At 38.9% G+C, this 21,623-nt stretch overlaps 1 protein-coding gene across 3 annotated transcripts in view; it reads left to right on the forward strand.

The window, feature by feature from the left end:
* TPK1 (thiamin pyrophosphokinase 1) overlaps nucleotides 1-21,225 on the forward strand; it is a 387,814-nt gene extending 366,589 nt beyond the window's left edge. For all 3 annotated transcript variants that reach the window (XM_027538741.1, XM_027538740.1, XM_027538739.1), the window contains exon 9: nucleotides 20,274-21,225. In XM_027538741.1, the coding sequence (XP_027394542.1) occupies nucleotides 20,274-20,392 (119 nt within the window). In that variant the 3' untranslated portion in view covers nucleotides 20,393-21,225. The remainder of the gene's footprint in view (nucleotides 1-20,273) is intronic.
* The last annotated feature ends 398 nt before the right edge of the window (nucleotides 21,226-21,623 follow it).

Below are 21,623 nucleotides of genomic sequence, written 5' to 3' on the forward strand. Positions count from 1 at the left end.
TTTGGAGAAATGTCTATTTAGTTCTTAAAAGCTTCTGCACATCAAAGGAAACTATTAGCAAGGTGAAAAGACAGCCTTCAGAATGGGAGAAAATAATAGCAAATGAAGCAACCGACAAACAACTAATCTCAAAAATATACAAGCAACTCCTACAGCTCAACTCCAGAAAAATAAATGACCCAATCAAAAAATGGGCTGGGAGGCATTTTTCTAACTGGCCTAATCAGCCTTGATTCCCCCAGGCAGCAGCATTTCCTTGGTCTGTTTTTCGAACAGCAGGCTGTGGAGACAGGACACAGGAAGTGTGGGAGATGGAAGAAAAATTGAACATCAGGAGCCTTCTAATGAAGGCTCTAATCCAAGGGCAAGGAGAATGTGTGACTTCCGAGAGATGAAGATAAATGCAGCTGCTTTCAAATAGAATTATAATAGCCCTTCCTTAGTCATTTGAGTTCAAGGAAGGATTAGTTGTCAGGATAGAGAGGTGACCAGTGCTCACCTTGGGAGGAGTCTTACAGATGAGGATTTTGAGAGATAAGATCCTGAAAGAAAGGACTTATTATCAGAGCCCTGCATAACAATGAGTAGTAAGTCTCCTCTTATCACTGCCCAGGCACTGAAAAGTTCTGGGATATAATTCAGGTTAATTTTCAGGTCCTCCTGCATCAATAAGTGTAAGTAAAGGTTGTCCTTGCTGAGCTTCAGTAGGTTGACAAAGGAAGGACTGCTTCCCACATAGCAGCTTTGCATCTCTCTTGCTTGCATGTGTGCTAATTTGCTTCAGTCATGTCCAACTCTTTGTGGCCCTGTGGACTGTAGCCCCCCAGGCTCCTCTGTCCATGGGATTCTCCAGGCAGGAATACTGGAGTGCGTTGCCATGCCCTCCTCCAGGGGATCTTTCTGACCCAGGATTCAAACCCGCCTTTCTTATGGTTCTTCCAAGAAGCTGTGATGCAGGTATCAAAGGCCAGCTGATTTCTTCCTCAATTTAGTATTCATTGTCTTCCATCCAGATTTATTTTAAAGCCCTTCAAATCAGTGAGCATCTGTCTCTTGCTTTGATTCTTATAATGGTATCACTTCAGCTTTGGGGGAATCAGAGTGAACAAGATGAAAACCCTTTCCCTCCACAAGTTCTTAGGCAGTTTCCCAAATTTTTGTCTAAATTTTAATATTGAAATATTTCAAACCTAAAGAAAAAATTTAAAACAGCAAAATCTATACACTTTTTACCCATATTTACCAGCTATGAACATTCTCCTGTATTTCCATTTCTGTGTGTGTGTGTGTGTGTGTGTGTGTATTTTGCTTTCTGAACCAATTCAGACTATGCTGAATACGTGATATTTGATCCTTGAAATTCTTTAGCTTGTATCTCCTAAGAACAAGAATACTGTTTCCTATGAAACAGTGCTATTACTATCTATTCCAAAAAAAATACAGCATTGATAGAATAGTGTTCTGCAGTCTATACTCATATTCCTTAATTTTCCCTATAATGTACTATTTGTAACTTAAAAAACCTACTAAAAAACAGACAACCCATGCATTATGTCTAATTGTCATGTCAGTTTAGTCTCTTAAAAATCCAGAAAAATCTCTTTTCCGTCTTTCTCGATATGAGCTGCTAGCTTGTCACGTGCTTCATAGTCAGCATTACTGACACTTTCCCCATGTTTATGTTCAGCTGAAGCCTTTTTGGCAGAAATTATTACAGTAAGTGATGCTGTTTTCACCCCAGCCTTGCATCAGTAGGCACGTAATGTCAGTGTGTCCTGCTACTGGTGATGCTAAGCTTGATTGCTTGGTTAAGATGATGTTCACAGGACCTGCCTGCTACTTTTTTTTTTTTTTCAATTAAAAGTACTAGGTGGAGTATTACTTGGAGACTGTAAATATCTTGGTCCCCAACATTTTACTCAGTGGTTTTAGCATCCAGTGACGGTCCTTACCTGAACCAGTTATTACATTGGAAGCTACAAAGTGATGCTTTGCTAATATTCTCCTTCTGTTGCTAACTCCTTTAGTAGTTGACAGTCTTCAGTAAAGAAGAGGTTTTCCTCTCTCCACGTGCCTTTGGAGATTCTTTTTATTACAGAATATATTATTTGTGTTACTCGCAGTATTCTTCTCTACCTCAGCAGTGTAGGAGTGTTCCCTTTGCTCCACTCCCTGTCTAGTATTTACTGATTGTAGCATTCTGATGCTCATTCTGACTAGTATGAGGTGATATCTCATTGTAATTTTGATTTGCATTTCACTAATAATTAGTCATGTGGAGCATCTTTTCATGTGCTTTTTGGCTGTCTGTTTGTCTCTGGAGAAATGTCTATTCAAATCTGCTACCCATTTTTGATTTTTTTTTTTTTTAATATTGAGCTGTTTGGAGATTAATCCCTTGTTAGTCACTTTGTTTGCAAATGTTTTCTGCCGTTCTGTGGATTGCCTTTTTGTTTTATTTATGGTTTCCTTTGCTGTGCCAAAGTTTTTAGGTTTAATTAGGTCCTATTTGTGTAATTTTTTTTTTTTTTAATTTTCATTAGGAGGTGGATCTAGAGATACTGCTGTGATTTATGTCAGAGAGTGTTCTGCCTGTGTTCTCCTCTAAGAATTTTATAGTATCTAGTCTTACATTTAGGTTTATTAAGGGAAAAGCAAGTAGCATGGGGGCTGCTGGCAAGTAGGTTACAGGGGAGGAACTAGACGATGAAGGGCCTTAATTGTCAGGCTATTATGTTTAGGGTCGGGGGCAGGAAGGTTTTAGGCAACTAGAGTCCCTCAGTATACTTTCACATGAGAGAGGTGTGATCAAACACCTCAGACACTCCTCCAGATTTAGAGGAGTGGGAAGGAGAGGTGATGATTTGGAGTAAGTGGTACAATTAGAGGACTATCTGCCACATGTCCAGGAAGGAGTCACAATATTCCTTACGGGATGTGGGGTATATTCTCCTAGGGCGTCCCAGGTGGCACTAGTGGTAAAGAATCCTCTGGTCAGTGCAGGAGATGCAGCTTTGATCCCTGGGTCTGGAAGATCACTGGAGTTCAAAATGGCAACCCATCCTAGTGTTCTTGCCTGAATTTTCCAGGCAAGCCTGGTGGGCTACAGTCCATGGGCCTGCAAAGAGTTGGACACAACCGAGTGACTTCATGCACGTACACACATATGTTCTGCTACTGATTTTATTTCTGCTACATTTTTTAAACCTTCATCCTGAAGGGCAGAAGACGCAGTCTTTCTCACTGCTGAACATATGTTAAGCATCTGAGTGTTTCTTGATTCATTCCTATAATAAGAGGAAATCATTTCAAATGGATTTGATATGCTTACTTTGAATGTAAAAGTCCCTTTATGCAGGTGAAATGAAAATCAGTATCTGTATAATTAATCCAAAAGATAATGTTCCTCTGGAAAAACAGATAATTGAATCTTAAGTATGGTTCCTGTTTAAATAACCTAGAGCTGTACTGTCTAATCAATATGGTAACCACTAGCTAGCTTTTGGAGAAGGCAGTGGCACCCCACTCCAGTATTCTTGCCTGGAGAATTCTAGGGATGGTGGAGCCTGATGGGCTGCCATCTATGGGGTCACACAGAGTCAGACACGACTGAAGCGACTTAGCAGCAGCAGCAGCAGCTACCTTTGGCTCTTAAACATTTCAAATGTGACTTGTCCAAATTAAGATATGCTGTAAGTGTAAATATAATACATACCAGATTTCAGAGACTTAATATGATAAAGTAAAAATATCTCAATAATTATTTATGTTGGTGACATATTAAAATGATAATTTTTTTTGTATATTGAATTAAATGCAAGTAAAAATGGCCAACTTTCACCACATTTATCAGCATAGTATTGGAAGTCCTAGCCAGAACAATTAGTCAAGAAAAAGAAAGAAAAGACATCTAAATTGGAAAAGAAAAAGTAAAATTGTTACTGTTTGCAAATTACGTAACATTACATAGAGAAAACCCTAACAACTTCACCAAAAACCTGTTATAACCAATAAATGAATTCAATGAAGTTGTAGGATACAAAAAAATCAATACAAACATTTGTTGTGCTTCAATATACTAATAATAAATTATCAGAAAGAGGAACTAAAAAAATTTTCATTTACAATTTCATCAAAAAGAAAACCTATATATTAAATGCCTAAATAAATTTAACCCAGGAGGTGAAAAATCTCCACACTGAAAACTGTAAGACATAGTTAGAAGAAATTGAATAAGACTAAAATAAATGGAAGGGGATGACAGAGGAGGAGATGGTTGAATGGCATCACCAACTCAATGGACATGAGTTTGAGCAAGCTCCAGGAGATGATGAAGGACAGGGAAGCCTGGTGTTCTGTAGATGGGGTCGCAAAGAGTTGGACATGACTGAGTAACTGAACAACAGCAACAAAATGCATGGAAAGATATTCCATTAATAGAATAATTATTATTGTTAAAATGCCTATACTACTCAGAACAATCTGCAGATTCACTGCAGTCCCTATCAAAATTCCAGTGGCATTTTTCACATAGAACAAACAATCATACAATGTATATGGAACCACAAACAATCATACAATTTGTATGGAACCACAAAAGACCTCAAATTGCCAGAGCAATCTTAACAAAGCCAGAAGCATCATGCTTCCTGATGTATATAACAAAGCTGTAATAATCAAATAGTATGATATTGGCATAAAAGAAGACACGCAGATCAGTGGACCCAAACAGCCCCCAAAATAAACCCATGCATATATGGTCAACTAATTTTTGACAATAAAGCCAAGAATACAATGGAGAAAGAAATGCTGTAGGGAAAAGAAGATCGCCACATGCAAAAGAATGAAACTGGACCTCTATCTTACACCATACACAAAAATGAACTGAAAATGGATTAAAGGTTTTAACATAAGACCTGAACCCATAAAACTCCAAGAAGTAAACGTACAGAAAAAGCGCCTTGCCATTTACTTGGCAATGATTTTTTTTTTTGATTTGACCCCAAAAGCAAAGACAACAGAAGCAAAAAATAACAAATAAATGGGACCACATTAAACTATAAAAAGCCTCTGTGCAGGAAAGGAAGCCATCTTCTGCAGAGGAAACCATTAACAAAATGAAAACTCAGCCTACTAAAAGGGAGGAAATATTTGCCAATCATAGATATGGTATTAATGTCTAAAATATATAAAGAACTCACACAACTCGATAGTAAAAATCCAAACAATCCAATTAAAAAATGGGCAGGGGATCTGAATAGCCTTTTCTCCTAATCATCAGGGAACTGCAAATCAAAGCCACAGTCAGTTACATTCACCTCATACCTGCTGGACTCCTCTTCTTATCAAAAAAGATAGCAAGTGTTGCTGAGGCTGTAGAGAAAAGGGAACCCTTGCGCATTGCGGTGCAGCCACTATGGAAAGCAGTACTGAGGTTCCTCCACAGATCGAGAATAGCACTTTGATCTAACCCAACAGTCCCACTTCTGGGCATTTAATCCAAGAAAAAGAAGGCACCAACTTGAAGGGCTGTCTTTGCCCTCATGTTCTCTGCAGCATTATTTGCAATAGTCAAGACATGGAAACAACTTTAACAACTTTGTGGCCGTCAATGGATAAATGGATAAAGAAAATGTGAGATTTTATACATACACACAGGAATATTATTCAGCCATAAAAAGAAGGAAATCGTGGCATTTGTAGCAACATGGATGGACCTTGAGGGCGTTATGCTAAGTGAAATGCATCCGACAGAGAAAGAAATACAGGGTGATCGGATTTATGTGTGGAATCTAAAACACTCAATAAAAACCAGTCTCATATACAAAGACCATACCAGTGATTGCCAGAAGTCGGGGGGTGGGGTGAAAGGATGGGAGAAATGCGTGAAAGTGATCACCAGGTGCAGCCATAAAATAAATGAGTCATGGGGATGTGATAATATAGCATAGTGACCGCAGTTAACAACGCATAGTGAGTTGAATATTTGACACTTGCTAAGAGAGTAGAAGTTTCATGTACTCTACACATCAAAACTAGAAACAGTCTGACTTTCTGCCTTCAAGAAAATGAAAAAGCAATATATCAATTTAATTTTTGAAAATTTTCAAGAGCCACCATAATATAAATGCCATTTTATAACAGCATAATATAAATGCTGTTTTAATAATAATACTCCTACTCCGAGTTCCTATTTTAAAATGTAAATTAGCAATTTTAAATAGATAGTCTGTCTCACCTATGTACATAGGGACATTTTTTAAATCTGTAGTTCAAAAAAGTAAAAGTGTAAAGACCAATCACAGAGAATTGGTTTTAGAGGCAGATGGTTTGCTTTTCTGCTAACAAAACCTGAGTCACATTTTCTTAATGTACAGCCATTACTCTAAATAGGCTGAGCATCTTCAGAGAATAATTGATGGATATAGAGCATACAGTGGTTCCATTATGTCTGAAATAGTTAATGATGTCCAGTAAGTCTAATTAGCTGCTAGAACTTGACCTAATATTCCAAGATGGTAGGGAACCTAGAGATTCATCATAATAGGTTCATTAAACATGTGTCTGTATAGAAGAGACAGTATTCCTTTAAGTCTTGAGAGCGGTTGTATCGGTCTCACTAAGTCATCCACTTCCGCTGCTCTGTCAGGCTACTGACAGTTCTGCACTTCAGGGGAAAAGACCAGCATCAGTTCTTTTTTTTTTTTTTTAGAACGCTTCAAAGTATTGCTTTAACCTCCCTTAGTAACATGTGTCTAACAACTTTTATGATCATCATAGCCTGTGGATTTAACCTCTTGAGCTTCATTTTCCTCATCTGTAAATTGCAGATAAAAACCCTCTGTACCTTGAACACAGTAAGTGCTCAGATAATGTCTTGAATGAAGGAGAATTACTCCATCCGAAATACCACTTCTTTGCCAAGCATCTCCCACACAAAGCTTGTTCACTTCCTTCTCTTTTACTCCCTCAGTTTTATTGGATTTTAGATATGTTTGCATTACCTTTTTAATAATTTCTTAAACTTACAGATTTTGGGGAAGCCAGGTTTCTGGGGGATGGGATGTCTATGGCCTCCCATTAGAATATACAACCCATTTTGGATCCAACCTCATTAGCTCCTGCCTCACGCTTCCATCCCATCTCCTGAATCAGACTATATACACATCTTTACCTTTTACTAAAAGGTAAAGACCTTGAAGGCATACACATTCATGTCTGTATCCTTAGTGCCAGCACAGGGTCTATAACCTTCATAATTACATGTCAAACACATAAGTTTATACATGTATGCAGACGACACCTGAAACGATTTTAAGTACCACACATAACCTAGCCTGGCAGAGTTTATCTCATTTTGTGTATCAGCTGGCTATAAACTAGTAGCTGAATTAAGGCATTTGCTAATTGTTCAAATCATGACATCTCTCTCTCTCTTTTTTTTTTTTCATTTTAAAAGACTGTTAAGGTAGGAGAGGAAATTCTGGTCTTATTGGCAGAATAACAGAAGAAAGCAAAAGGGATGAAAATTTCTTGAATACTTATTATGTGTTAGAATTTTGACTGTATAATCTGTACAGCTCCTCTGTGAAGTAGACATGATTATCCACACTTTGCACATATGAGGAAACTGAAGTTGGAAAGTTAAATAACCAAGTTCATAGAACTAGAGAGTGGGAGAGCCATGGTTTAATCCTAGGTCTGACCTACTAACATCATGAAGGGGCTCACAGGTTTTGACAGCGAGATGCCTCCTTGGTGGCATCTAAGCAGAACGGTCACACAGGTGCAGAGGGATCAAGTGCTTGCCGCTCTTGCTTTCCTATGCTTGAGTGCTTCAGACGCCTCCAAAGGACTCCTTTACACACTGTCACCCACTTCACAGGGGCTTCCCCAGTGGCTCAGCAGCAAAGAATCCGCCTTAAATGCAGGAGATGCAGGTTTGATCCCTGGGGCAACCCACTCCAGTGTTCTTGCCTAGAGAATCCAATGGACAGAGGTACCTGACGGGCCGCAGTCCATAGGGTTGCAAAGAGCTGGACATGACTAAAGTGACTAGCACACACGCACTCACCCACTTCAAAAGAACACAGCCTCACTCTTACAGAAGTGAGGTGGGCTGGAATCCAGGGCAAATGGCCCTCCTTCCCTCCAGCTGACGGGAAGAGAGCTGGATATTTGAATTCTGCCAGTTTGCCAACCTCGGCTTTGCAGTCTTCTGTCTTTCCAGCTTTGGGGAAAAGCTGTGGGACATCACTGAGAGCGATAGAATATTAAGTGCCTAGTTCTCATCCTTTGCTCCGGGAAAGAAAACTTTGAGATAATGGATGAAAATTATAAAATCAATTTTAATGTTGCCCATCTTTTTCACTTCTATTTCTCTAAAACATGAAAGTCTCAAAAGTCAGACTACGTTTCTGTGTTCCATAATATAATTCACATTAAATTTCACTGGAAGAGGAATTTAACCAGTCCTCACAAGCCAATATCCTTATTATCATTAGACTACGGTTTTTCCTTAAAACAATTGATGGTGATGTCTTTGAAGCTAATAGATAAGACACAACTTTTATATTCAAACAGAGCAAGCAATTTTAGGTTACGTTTATCACACATTACATCGTTGCTTATAGTCTCACATATAGCTATCACTTTTATTTTTTGTCTACAGTTAAAAACAGGCTTACTGGTTGTCTTAGAACAACTATATTTAGTTCCTCTGTACAAACAAAAATGGAAAAAGTTTTGAATTTGAGTGTTTTAAATGTTGAATTGAAATTAAATGTTCAGCCAGCCAGTCCTCTGGGGTAGAAATGAAACAGTAATCTGTGAAGGAGTGACATCATGAAGATGGAAACATGGGTCATTCCCCACTTCAGTCGCCTTCACAAGAAGCCCTAACAACTATCCACACACAAGACACCGTTGTGACAATCCCAGAAGGAAAGGGTGAGGCTGAAGCCCCCTCCTGCACATGGAATCCGAGGGGCCTGTCCTCCAGCCGCACCTGTAGTGCTACTCGAGCAGAGAACAGGACCAGTGTGTCTCACCTTCTGCGCTGCAAAACCAGCAACTGTCTGGCCAGAGGATCTGGTGCACAGTTAGGTCCTTAAACAACGGGCTGTGCGGACTGGGGCCCGTTCGGCAGTCCTGGTCAAGCAGGCGAGCCAGTTCATAACCACAGCTCTGACAAGTACAGTGCCCAGTCCTGCCCACCCAGGCGGCCTGACCAGAGAGCCCAGGCAACCACAGAGCGCCCCCTGTGTCTTGTGAACCAAGCCAGCAGTCCTGTCCAGCCACAGCACACACCCTACAACTTCAGCGCTCAGGCAGTGGCCTTGCCCACAAAGACCACCCTGATGGCAAGCCCCACCTGTCCAAGGGGTCTGCCAGCTCACATGTCCACAATCCCAAGCTGAGCCGACTGGAAGGACTGTCTGCCAAATGTAACCTGTTAAGTCTAGAAGAAGAGACTGTTTACTCAAATGTGCAGATACCAGTGTAAGAAAGCAGGGATCAGGAAAAATCAGGTAAACATAGTAGTACCAGTAGAATCTATTACAGTAAAATGCCAACAAAGGACCCTAAAGAAATGGAAATCCATGAAATTCAAAGAATTCAGAATGATCCTCTTAAAGAAGTTTAGTGAACTATAAGAAGACAGATAATGAAATCGGGGGGAAAAATGCATGAACAAAATGAGATCAACAAAAAATGGGAACCATCAAAAATAAACCAAACAGAAGTCCTCTATCTAAAGAATATAATGACTGAACTCGAAAAATTCAGTAGAGAGCTTTAAAATCAGAATTGACCATGCAGTAGAAAGAAGCAATGACAGGGCATTTGAAATTATTCCATCAGAGGAAAAGAGTTGAAGAAAGCCCTATGTGATTATGGGACACTATCAAAAGAAACAGTATCTGCATTATGTGTACCCCAGGACGATAAAGGGGCAGAAAATATATAAAAGCAATGTGTGCTGGGCTTAATTGCTCAGTCAAGTCTGACTCTTTGCGAATCCATGAACTGTAGCCCACCAGGCTCCTCTGTCCATGGGGATTCTCCAGGCCAGAATACTGAGTGGGTTGCCATGTCCTCCTCCAGGGGATCTCCCCAACCCAGGGATCAAACCCAGGTCTCCTGCATTGCAGGCAGATTCTTTACCATCTGAGCCACCAAGGAAGCCCATATAAAGCAATACTTGCTGAAAAATAAGGAGAGAAGTGGACATTTGGATTCATGAGGCCCAAAGGACATCAAATATCAATAGAGTGACCCAAATAGTTCTAAAAGTCAGTGACAAAAAAGACTTTTCAAAGCAGCGAGAGAAAGGAACACATTATATTTAAGGGAATTCACATAATGGGCAGATTTCTCAAAAGAAATTTATCAGGCCAGGAGAGAATGGGATAATATATTCAAAACATTGGAAGAAAAAAATCTGTCAACAATTCTATACCTGGCAAAGCTGTCCTTCAGAAATGAAGGCATAATTGGCTGAACAAACAAAAGCTGAATGAGTTTATCACCACCAGGCCTGCCTTACAAGAAATGCTAAAGGGAGTTCTTCACGCAGAAATAAAACGATGCTTATTTACATCATAAAATCAGATGAACATGGGTATATAACTTCCTGGTATTGGTAAATAATCAAAATCAGATTATTTAATTTGGTAATAGTGGCACATAATTCTCTTACAACTCTGGTTTAAAAGTTTAAAAAAAGTATTAAGAAGCCGTAACTCCTACAGTTGTTACTGTATACACAATATAAAAAAATACGTAAACTGTAACATGTGACAGAGGACAAAGTAAACTGTAATTGCAGAAATGCTACTGAAGTTAAGTTGTCATCAGCTGAAAATAGGATATCATAATTGTAAGATGGTTTATATAAGGCTCATGGTGACCACAGAGGAAAAGCTTGTTACACAAAAGATCATGAAAAAGTGAAAGTATACCGGTACAAAAAGTCATCATCACAAAAAAAGGCAGCAGGATAAGAAGCAAGGAACAGCGGCACTACAAAACAGCAAAATAACAGAACAGGACCAGCAGTAATTACTTTAACCATAAGGGATAAAATTCTTCAATCAAAGACACAGAATGGCTGACGGACCTAAAAAGCGAAATAAAAAAATATACTGCCCACAAAAGGTTCACTTTAAAGACACAGACTGACTGAAAGGATGAAAAAAAGGTATTTCAAGCAAATGCCAACCAAGAAAACAAAGGTAGCGTTGCTACCCCAAAGTCTGGCTTTTTCTACCCACCGAAGCTCAATAAAAATTACAGAGACAGTCTGGACGACATAGAAAGGTGCCTTTAATTCTCAGCCGGCAGAGAGGGGAACACAGTAGGCTTCTCCCTCAAGAAATGTGCTCCCACTCCATGAGGAGTCTAGGGGCTTATATAAGGTGAAGGCTCACCGTCAGGGATCGGTGATGAGGAACAAAGGTGTTTGGATCTTGTCTTCTTCCTCTTGCATTGTTTCAAAACCAGTCATAGACTGGTGTCAGTACCCCAGTAGCTGAGTCTGACGATTCCATGGCTCTGCAGCCTTCTTTCTGATGGGTAACTACAAGACAAGAGACTGCTGTAAAGATGAGCACCAGTTACAGGACGTATTTGGCATAGAGTCTAAGAGCAATAGGTGCGAAACATACAGCTCATACAGAGTTAGGGGACAGAATAGCAGACTTAGTTATAGACATTCAGAGTTAGGAGCAGATAAAGTGAAAACAAAAAACTACGAATGTTCAGGCCTTGCTCACTGTTTTGTTTATCTTCTTTGATCTCAAGAAAGGGAAAGAATAAAAACTTAATTCCTCTTTTTTCCTTTCCACTGCAAGAGTAGCCATACTCATATCAGGAAAAATAGACACTAAGCTAATTCCATTTGAGTTATTTCAAATCCTAAAAGATGATGCTGTAAAAGTGCTGCACTTAATATGCCAGCAAACTTGGAAAACTCAGCAGTGGCCACAGGACTGGAAAAGGTCAGTTTTCATTTTAGTCCCAAAGAAAGGCAATGCCAAAGAATGCTCAAACTACCACACAGTTGCACCCATGTCACACGCTGGCAAAGTAATGCTCAAAATGCTCTAAGCCAGGCTTCAACAGTACATGAACCATGAACTTCCAGATGTTCAAGCTGGATTTAGAAAAGACAGGAACCAGAGATCAAATTGCCAACAGCTATTGGATCAAAAAAGCAAGAGAGTTCCAGAAAAACTTCTGCTTTATTGACTACGCCAAAGCTTTTGACTGTGTGAATCACAACAAACTGTGGAAAATTCTGAAAGAGATGGGAATACCAGACCACCTGACCTGCCTCCTGAGAAATCTGTATGCAGGTCAGGAAGCAACAGTTAGAACTGGACATAGAATAACAGACTGGTTCCAAATCAGGAAAGGAGTTAAGTCAAGGCTGTATATTGTAACCCAGATTATTTAACTTATATGCAGAGTACATCATGCAAAATGCCAAGCTAGATGAAGCACAAGCTGGAATCAAGATTGCTGGGAGAAATATCAATAACCTCAGAAATGCAGATGATACCACCCCTATAGCAGAAAGTGAAGAGGAACTAAAGAGGAGAGTGAAAGTGAAAGAGGAGAGTGAAAAAGTTGGCTTAAAGCTCAATATTCAGAAAACTAAGATCATGGTATCTGGTCCCATCACTTCCTGGCAAATAGACGGGGAAATAATGGAAACAGTGAGAGACTTTATGTTTGGGGGCTCCAGAATCACTGCATATGGTAACTGCAGCTATGAAATTAAAAGATGCTTGCTCCTAGGAAGAAACCTATGACCAACCTAGACAGCATATTAAGAAGCAGAGACATTAGTTTGCCGACAAAGGTCCATCTAGTCAAAGCTATGGCTTTTCCAGTATGGATGTGAGAGTTGGACTATAAGGAAAGCTGAATGCCGTAGAACTGATGCTTTTGAACTGTGGTGTTGGAGAAGACTCTTGAGAGTCCCTTAGACTGCAAGGAGATCCAACCAGTCCATCTGAAAGGAAATCAGTCCTGAATATTCAGTGGAAGGACTGATGCTGAAGCTGAAACTCCAATACTTTGGTCACCTGACGTGAAGAACTGACTCCATGGAAAACACCCTGATGCTGGGAAGGATTGAAGGCAGGAGGAGAAGGGGACAATAGAGGATGAGATGGTTGGATGGCATCACCGACTCAATGGACATGAGTTTGAGTAAGCTCCGGGAGTTGGGGATAGACAGGGAAGAAGCTTGGCATGCTGCAGTCCGTGGGGTTGCAAAGAGTCAGACACGACTGAGCAACTGAGCTGAACTGAAGCTAAAAATTATAAAAAGAATGTCACTATATAATGATAAAGGGGTCATTCCATCAAGAAGATATACCAATTGTAAATATTTAGGCACCCACCCAACATTAGATCACCTAACTATATAAAGCAGAATACAAGGAGAAATAAACAGAAATTAACAACAAATAGTTGGGGACTTTAATGCCCCATGGTTAATAATGGGGGCTTCCTGGTGGCTCAGCTGGTAAAGAATACATCTGCAATGTGGGAGACCTGGGTTTGATCCCTGGGTTGGGAAAATTCCCCGGAGAAGGGAAAAGCTACCCACTCCAGTATTCTGGCCTGGTGAATTCTATGGACTATATAGTCCATGGAGTCACAAAGACAGATCATCTAGACAGAAAATCAGTAAGGAAACAATGGATTTGAACAATACTTGACTATGTTGTAACAGACATACACAGAATATTGTGTCTAATAACAGCAGGATACACATTCTTCTCAAGTGCACTCAGAACATTTTCTAGCATGATCATATGTTAGGTCACAAAACAAGTTTTAGCAAATTCACAAAGACTGGAATCTTATCAAATATCTTCTCTGACCACAGTGGTATGAAACTGGAAATCATAACAGAAGGAAAACTAGAAAACTTGTGAATACATGGAAGTTAAATACTTAACACTGTCCTGAAAAACCAACAGATCAAAGATGAAATTACATGAAAAAAGGTATATTGAGACAATTGAAAATAGAACCAAAACATACAGACTTATAAGGTACAGCAAAAGTAGGTCTCAGAGGAAAGTTTATATCTATAAATGTGTACCTCAAGAAAATAGATCTCAAATAACCTTTTACACCTCAAGAATCCAGAACATGAAGAACAAACTAAGCTTAAAGTTAGGCAGAAAAGGAAATCGAGCTTAGAGCATTAAAAAATGAAACAGAGACTAGAAAACCAATTGGGAAAGAATTAATAAAACTAAGGTCTGGTTCTTTGAAAAAATAAATATTTGTTTATTGAGATAAACCAAGGGGGAAGAGGGAGATTTTCTGATAATATAGAAATACAAAGGTTCATAAAGAAGCTTCAGTGACCAACCATACACCAACAACAAAAACAGTAGATAAATTACTAGATACACAGAACCTATCATGACTCAATTAGGAAGAAATAGAAAATCTGAACAAACCAATTACTAGGAGAGTATTGAATCAGTAATCAAAAATCTCATGAAAAAGAAAAGTCCAGGACCAGATGTCTTCTCACTGATAAATTTTACCAAACATTTGAAGAATAATTAGCACCAATCCTCAAAATATCCAAAAATATTGAAGAAGAGAGAATACTTCCAAACTCATGTCACAAGGCTAGCATTTCCCTGACACCAAAACCAGATAAGGACACCTCAAAAAAACAAAACTACAGACCAATATCCCTGATAAACATAGGTGCAAAATTTTTCAACAAAACAGCCAACCCAATTCAGCAGCACATTAAAAGGATCATACACATTGACCAAGCAGGATTCATTCCTGGAGGCAAGAACAGTTCAACATATGCATACCAATAAATTCGATATGTCACACTAACAGAATGAAAGAAAATCATATGATTATCTCAATAGATGCAGGAAAAGTTTCGACATAATTTAACATCCGTTCATTATAGAAAGTCTCAACAAACCAGCTGGAGGAAAGAGATGCACCTCATTACATAAAGGAAGGCCACGTATATCAAGCCCCCCCTAACGCCATACTCAAAGGTGAAGGACTAAGGACTGTTCCCCCAGAACCAGAAACAAGACAAGGATGCCCACTCTCATCACTTCTAGTCAACAGCACTGGAAGTCCAAACCAGAGAAATCAGGCAAGAAAAATAAAAGTCTTCCAAATTGGACAGGAAAACATAAATTTGTTTGTAAATGACATGATTTTATGTATGCTGCTGCTACTGCTAAGTCGCTTCAGTCGTGTCCGACTCTCTGTGTGACCCCATAGATGGCAACCTACCAGGCTCCCCCGTCCCTGGGATTCTCCAGGCAAGAACACTGGAGTGGGTTGCCATGTCCTTTTCCAATGCATGAAAGTGAAAAGTGGAAGTGAAGTCGCTCAGTCGTGTCCAACCCTCAGCGACCCCATGGACTGCAGCCTACCAGGCTCCTCTGTCCATGGGGTTTTCCAGGCAAGAGTACTGGAGTGGGGTGCCATTGCTTTCTCCGATTTTATGTATGAAAAAGCCTAAACACTCAATCAAAAAAACTGTCAGGTCAACAATGAATTCAGTAAAGTTGCAGGATATGAAATTCAAGATACATAAATCAAAAATATTTCTATATACTAACAATGACTTATCTGGGAAAAAAAAAAAAAAAAAACTCATTTACAATAGTATCAAGAACAGTAAAATACTTAGCAATAAATTTAACCAAGGCGCTGAAAGATCTCTACATTGAGAACTATAATACAGATGAAAGAAATTGAAGAGTAAAATAAATGAAAAGACACTCCATGATCATGCACTGAAAGAATATTGTTAAAATAGCTGTACCACTTAAAGCCACCTATAGATTCAATCCCCGTCAAGATTCCAATGGCATTTTTACAGAAGAAAAAAAAATCCTAAAATTCATATGAAACTACAAAAAAAAAAAACCCTAAATAGCCAAAGCAATACTGAGAAAAAAACAACAATGCTGGAGGCATCACAGTTCCTGAATCCAAACTATACTATATTAAGATAGAATAACATAAGCATTGCGCTCAGTCACTCAGTGTCCAGCTCTTTGCAACCCCATGGACTGTAGACCACCAGGCTCCTCTGTTCATGGGGATTCTCCAGGCAAGAATACTGGAGTGGGTTGCCATGCCCTCCTCCAGGGGATCTTCCCAACCCAGGGATCAAAACAGGTCTCCTGCACTGCAGACAGATTGTTTACCGTCTGAGCCACCAGGGAAACAATAAAAGCATTATGCTACTGGTATAAAAACAGATACATAAACAATGAAGCAGAATTGAGAACCAACGCATATACAGTGAGCTAATACAAAAAGAGCCAAGAATACTCAGTGGAGAAAAACTGTCTAATGAATGGTGCTGGGAAGTTGGATATTCACATGTAAAAGAGTGAAATTAGATCCCTATTTTTACATCACTCCCCAAAAATTAACTTGTAAAGGATTAAGACATTAAATAAAACCATAAAAGTCCTGGAAGAAAACAGGAATAATGCTTCCTGACATGGGTCTTGGCAATGATTTTTTGCATATGATATCTAAAGCACAGGGAGCAAAATAAAAAACAAGTGGGACTACATCAAACTAAAAAGCTTCTGCACAGCAAAAGAAACAATAACAAAACAAAAAGACAACCAAAGCAATGGGATCAGATATTTGCAAATCATACTGAGAAGAGGTTAATATTCAAAATATATAAAGAACTCCTAGAACTGAAGAAAACCAATGGTCAAAGGACCTGAATAAACATTTTTCCAAGAAGACATACAGAAGGCCAACAGACGTATGAAAAGGGTAGTTTACATCACTAATCAGGGAAATTAACTCAAAACCACACTAAGTTATCACCTTATACCTATTAGACTGGCTGTCATCAAAAAGATGAGAGAACAAATTCTGGAGAAGACATGGAGAGAAAGGAACCTTTGTGCACTGTTGCTGGGAATGTATATTGGTACACCCACCATGCAAAACAGTATGGAGGTTTCTCAAAATTAAACATAAATCTACCATATTACCAGCAATTCCACTTCTGGGTGTATATCCAAAGGAAGCAAAATCCCTACATCCAAAAATAACTGCACTCCTGTCTTCATTACAGCATTACTTATAATAGCTAAGATATGGAAACAAGCTAAGTGTTCATCAACAGACAAAGAAAATGTGGTGTATAGTGGAATACTGTTGAGTCATTAAAAGGAAACCCTGCCATTTGCAACAGTATGAACAGACCTTGAGGGTATTATGCTAAGGGAAATAAGAAAGATATATACTATATGATCTCACTTATACATGGTATCTGAAAGACTCAGATTCATAGAAAAAATATCAGATTTGTGATTGCCAGACTCAGGGAGTGGAGAGAATGAGATAAAAGTGATCAGAAGATACAGACTTCCAGTTATAAATAAGTACTGACTATGTAATATACAACATGGTGAGAATCCTTGCCGATGCTGTATGGTATATTTGAAAAGTAGTAAGAGAACAGACATTATAAAGTTCTCATCACAAGGGAAAAAATGTAATTATATAAGGTAATGGATGTTAACTAAACTTATTTTGTAAATCATTTCATTATACAGTATTATATGTCAATTTTCTCAAAACTAGAGGAAAAAATAATAAAAAGTAATTTGTTTTATTGCTGTCTACAGGAAGTTATCTCTCTGCCAATCTTATGTATTTTATTTCATGATTGACCCTCAGACATTTGGGGAGAGGGGAGTTCAGTATTAATTTCAAATACTTTATTAAAATATTTTCTTTTCTTCTAAAAGAGACTTGAATGTTTTGTCTAAAAGCATAATTCTTTGGGAAAAAAACATACTCCAAAATAACTGTAGTGATAGAGTAAACTGAATTTCATGATTTTGTGTATTCAGTTTATTTATCTTTGTTTTCTGTCATTTTTATTCTACTTTTCATAGAGGTGGAGACAAATGAAGTTCATTGTAACCTTCTATTAATTGTAACCATTGTTACGTTATGGTTACAATATGTAACCACTGTTATGGAATTGTAACCATTGTATCTGTGTCCCCCTAAATTCATGTATTGAAGCCATAATCCCCAACGTGACAGTATTTGGAGCTGGAGCCTTTGGGAGATAATGAGAACCTCATGGGACCCTCATAATGGGATTAGCACCCTTACAAAAAGAGGAAGAGATTCCTCTTCCATGTGAGATTTCTCCACCATGTGAGAATACAGCAGGAAGGCAGCTGTCTGTAAACCGGCCAGGAAGAGGGGTCTTACCTGAACCAGCCAGGCTGGTACCCTGGTCTGGGGCTTTCCAAGCCTCTGAATTACGAGAAATCATGTCTGCTATTTAAACCACTCAGCCTATGCATTTTGTTATAGCACCCAAAACCAACTAAAACATGTTTAATAACTGATCCTGGTGGAATTTTAAACATTACGGAAAAAAAGAAGGAAAACCTGATGTATAAGATTGGATAAAAATGGCCCTAACTCAGATATTTCATGCAAAGTAAAAACTGTACATTCTCATGTCCTAATAAAGCTATTGCAGTTCTTTTCCTATTTAAAAATTATTTAGGATGCAACAATGTCTTAGAAAAACCTATATATATAATATAGTTGTCTACCCAGGATAATCCAAAGTCCCTACTCTGCCTTCAGAAAGGAATTTGTGTGCAACAGCAAACTAGAGAAGTAATTTTGTACTCCTGTTCTTTGAGGCCAGGTACAAACTAGGATTTTAACCTAATTAGTGACCAGAATCTTAAACGCACTGAGTCCATGTGGGTTGTGTGTACTCAGTGCTTCACTGGGGAGTTGCCAGCTCTAAAGCTAGTCGTCTGAAGCCCCCTAAATTGCCTTTCTGAATAAATGGTATGAAATGTGTGAACTGTTCCCCAACCTTTAGGAGAACAAGGCTTCTTTCCTTAACAGACTTCCTGTGACTCCCTCCACAACCATCACCCTAACCCTCTGTATATGTAGTTATGCCTAGATTTGTAAATTTAATGTGTACGTTTATTCATATCATTCAGAAACCTCATCTAAGAAAAGCTCCAGATTACCGGAGAGGCAAAAACACTGAATTGCCTCTTAGGGCAACAGTCGCATGAGGCTGACTCTGCATTCCTGCAGTTTCAGTTTGTAACTTCCTGTTTGCATTAGTAAACGTGTTGACAACTATGAAAAAGAAATAGTTTGACTTCTAGTAAGTAACCTGTGTGAACTGGTAATACTGATGATATATTATCCTGTAATACTGTTTCTGAATTTTTAAACTGCTTTTTCAAGATTTTCTCAGAAGGATAACAGGCTCCCTCTAGCGGGGAGTGACCATTATAATTGAATTATTTTATTTACTTCAAAGTTGTGCAACTTCATAGTTGCACTTTGTCGGAAGGAAAAGAGGCCTTTTCTGGCTCTTGACATTTGTTTATTTCTCTGCATAACATTTATTTTTCCCTTTCTGATTTCTTCTGATTATATCAGGGCATGTTAACAGGACAGTCATGTCGATAATGTGAACTGCTCTTTTATAAGCAAAGGGAAATGAGGTTACCAATGGATTCCTACATGTTAACTTCAGCAAACTTTTGTTAGGAAATATATATATATACTTGTGTACAGATTTATGTAATTTATAAATATATAAATTTTAATAATACAACATCACTCCAAAACCTTTGACAATTAAGTAATGACCTGGAAGTCTGCTTTTTGACCTCTGAGTTCCAATTAATTTTACACAAAGCAAGCCTTGTTCACTTTGGCTTGTCTTTCTTTATGAGGGAAAAAACAACCCAAATCCTATACTGTTTTTTTTTAAATAATTAGTTTTCTGTCCCATATCATTTATACTCAAAACTAAAACTACCTTTTTATAGAGCTTAAGTAAATATTAAAATGTTAATTCTGAATCATCAAAAAAATTAAAATTGTACCCAGGCAAGAAAGTAAGTAACCTATTACAGAAATGGATGTTGGTTTTACAATTGGTAAAGAAGAAAAAGAAAACACTTCACTGAAATTTAGTGTTGAGACTGACATATTCCGCAAATGGATAAACAGAGTAGCCCACTCTAGGAGGAGTGGTCACAGCAAGTTATAGAAACTTTCAGCTTTAGAATCTCACTTACAGATTGTCTATTAATTCCAAGTGTGTGCTTAACTGCTTTTTGGTAACTCTCAACAAAGTCATTCTACGCGGAGGGAAGTTGGCTCTCACCAAACCTTTGCTTCTCACGTCCTTACAGCACATCAGATGCTTGGCTTTGGAACACTAGTCAGCACGTCCAACACCTACGACGGATCTGGTGTTGTGACTGTAGAGACGGACCATCCCCTGCTCTGGACCATGGCCATAAAAAACTGACCAGTGCTGACCTCCGTCGCTGTGCCTCTGACATACCTCATTTGCCAACAACATCATGCTCACCAAGAACAGTCCACCTTGGCTGGCAGGACTCTAAACCTGTCCCCTGGGAGGCCCGCTAGTTTTAAAGACTGTTCATGTTCTGATCATTCAGGGAGCACTGTAGATGACAGATTTCAGTTTTACTCTGACGGTGGTGGGGGGTGGGGTGGGGTGTCATTATTTAAAGTAAATATGCTGTATTAAATTCAGTTGGAAAACTAACGTGGGTCATGTCTCAAATTCAGTCCTGATCACTCTTATTAATCACTCCATGTACCCCCAGAAAACAGTTTGTAATTTTGAAGCTGAGAAAGCTCTGAGGTTCCGTACTGTCCAGCACATACACCTCCTCCTGTTGATCCTTAAACGCTTGCTTCTATGTCATAATGTTAGCTCTCTGTCTTCTGTGGACCTTTCACTGAAAAAAATAATTCCTTCTAGCTTGGGATGCTAGAACCGCACCATTTTATTCTGACCTTAACAGTTTGGGGTATTATCTTTTAATGATAAATAAAAAATCACTAGCCTGATTGTTAAAATTTAAAACAAGCAGAACGCACCCAGCTGCTGTACATGACACAAACCCAGTGTTGCTGTAAAGAATGAGAGCGGCCTCTGTCTCCTCTCTGGTGCTACGACAGCGGGAGGGTCGCGTTGTAAGTGGAGAATGAAAGCGGGGCCCGTTGAACCAGCCTGCGGTTGTGCATAATCATTAGAGATCATTTTTAATTATTTATGCAAATACACGTGAAACTGAATCCAGATGTGAAATAAAAATATTTAGTTATCAACGTGCCTGCCTGTGGTCAGTTTTTCAAGAAGACGTCTAATCCATTTTCTCACCTGTATTTTATGATGACCAGTCTTTCTTAATCAATGTTACATACCCACCCCCCAAATAAAAACTACTCAAAGGTTGATTCACAGCTGCAGTTCTTCACACACCTGATTTTCGAGAGCAACCTGGGGTGGTGGTGAATACTTTCTCTAGCCTCCACGGAAGTTACTTTCTAGAGCCCCCGGGCTGCATGTTCACACTTAAATCTCTCTGGACCTGTTGCCACATCTATAACATGGGGGTTCTAGGTAGCACCTGTCTACCTTGCCGGGCTTTGGAAGGAGGGACAGGTTAAACTGCCTTCAGAAATCATTGCACGTGCTAGAGAAAAAAGAACCAACAGAGGAAAGG

This window comes from Bos indicus x Bos taurus, chromosome 4 (assembly GCF_003369695.1).
Source record: "Bos indicus x Bos taurus breed Angus x Brahman F1 hybrid chromosome 4, Bos_hybrid_MaternalHap_v2.0, whole genome shotgun sequence".
Lineage (NCBI taxonomy): Eukaryota > Metazoa > Chordata > Mammalia > Artiodactyla > Bovidae > Bos > Bos indicus x Bos taurus.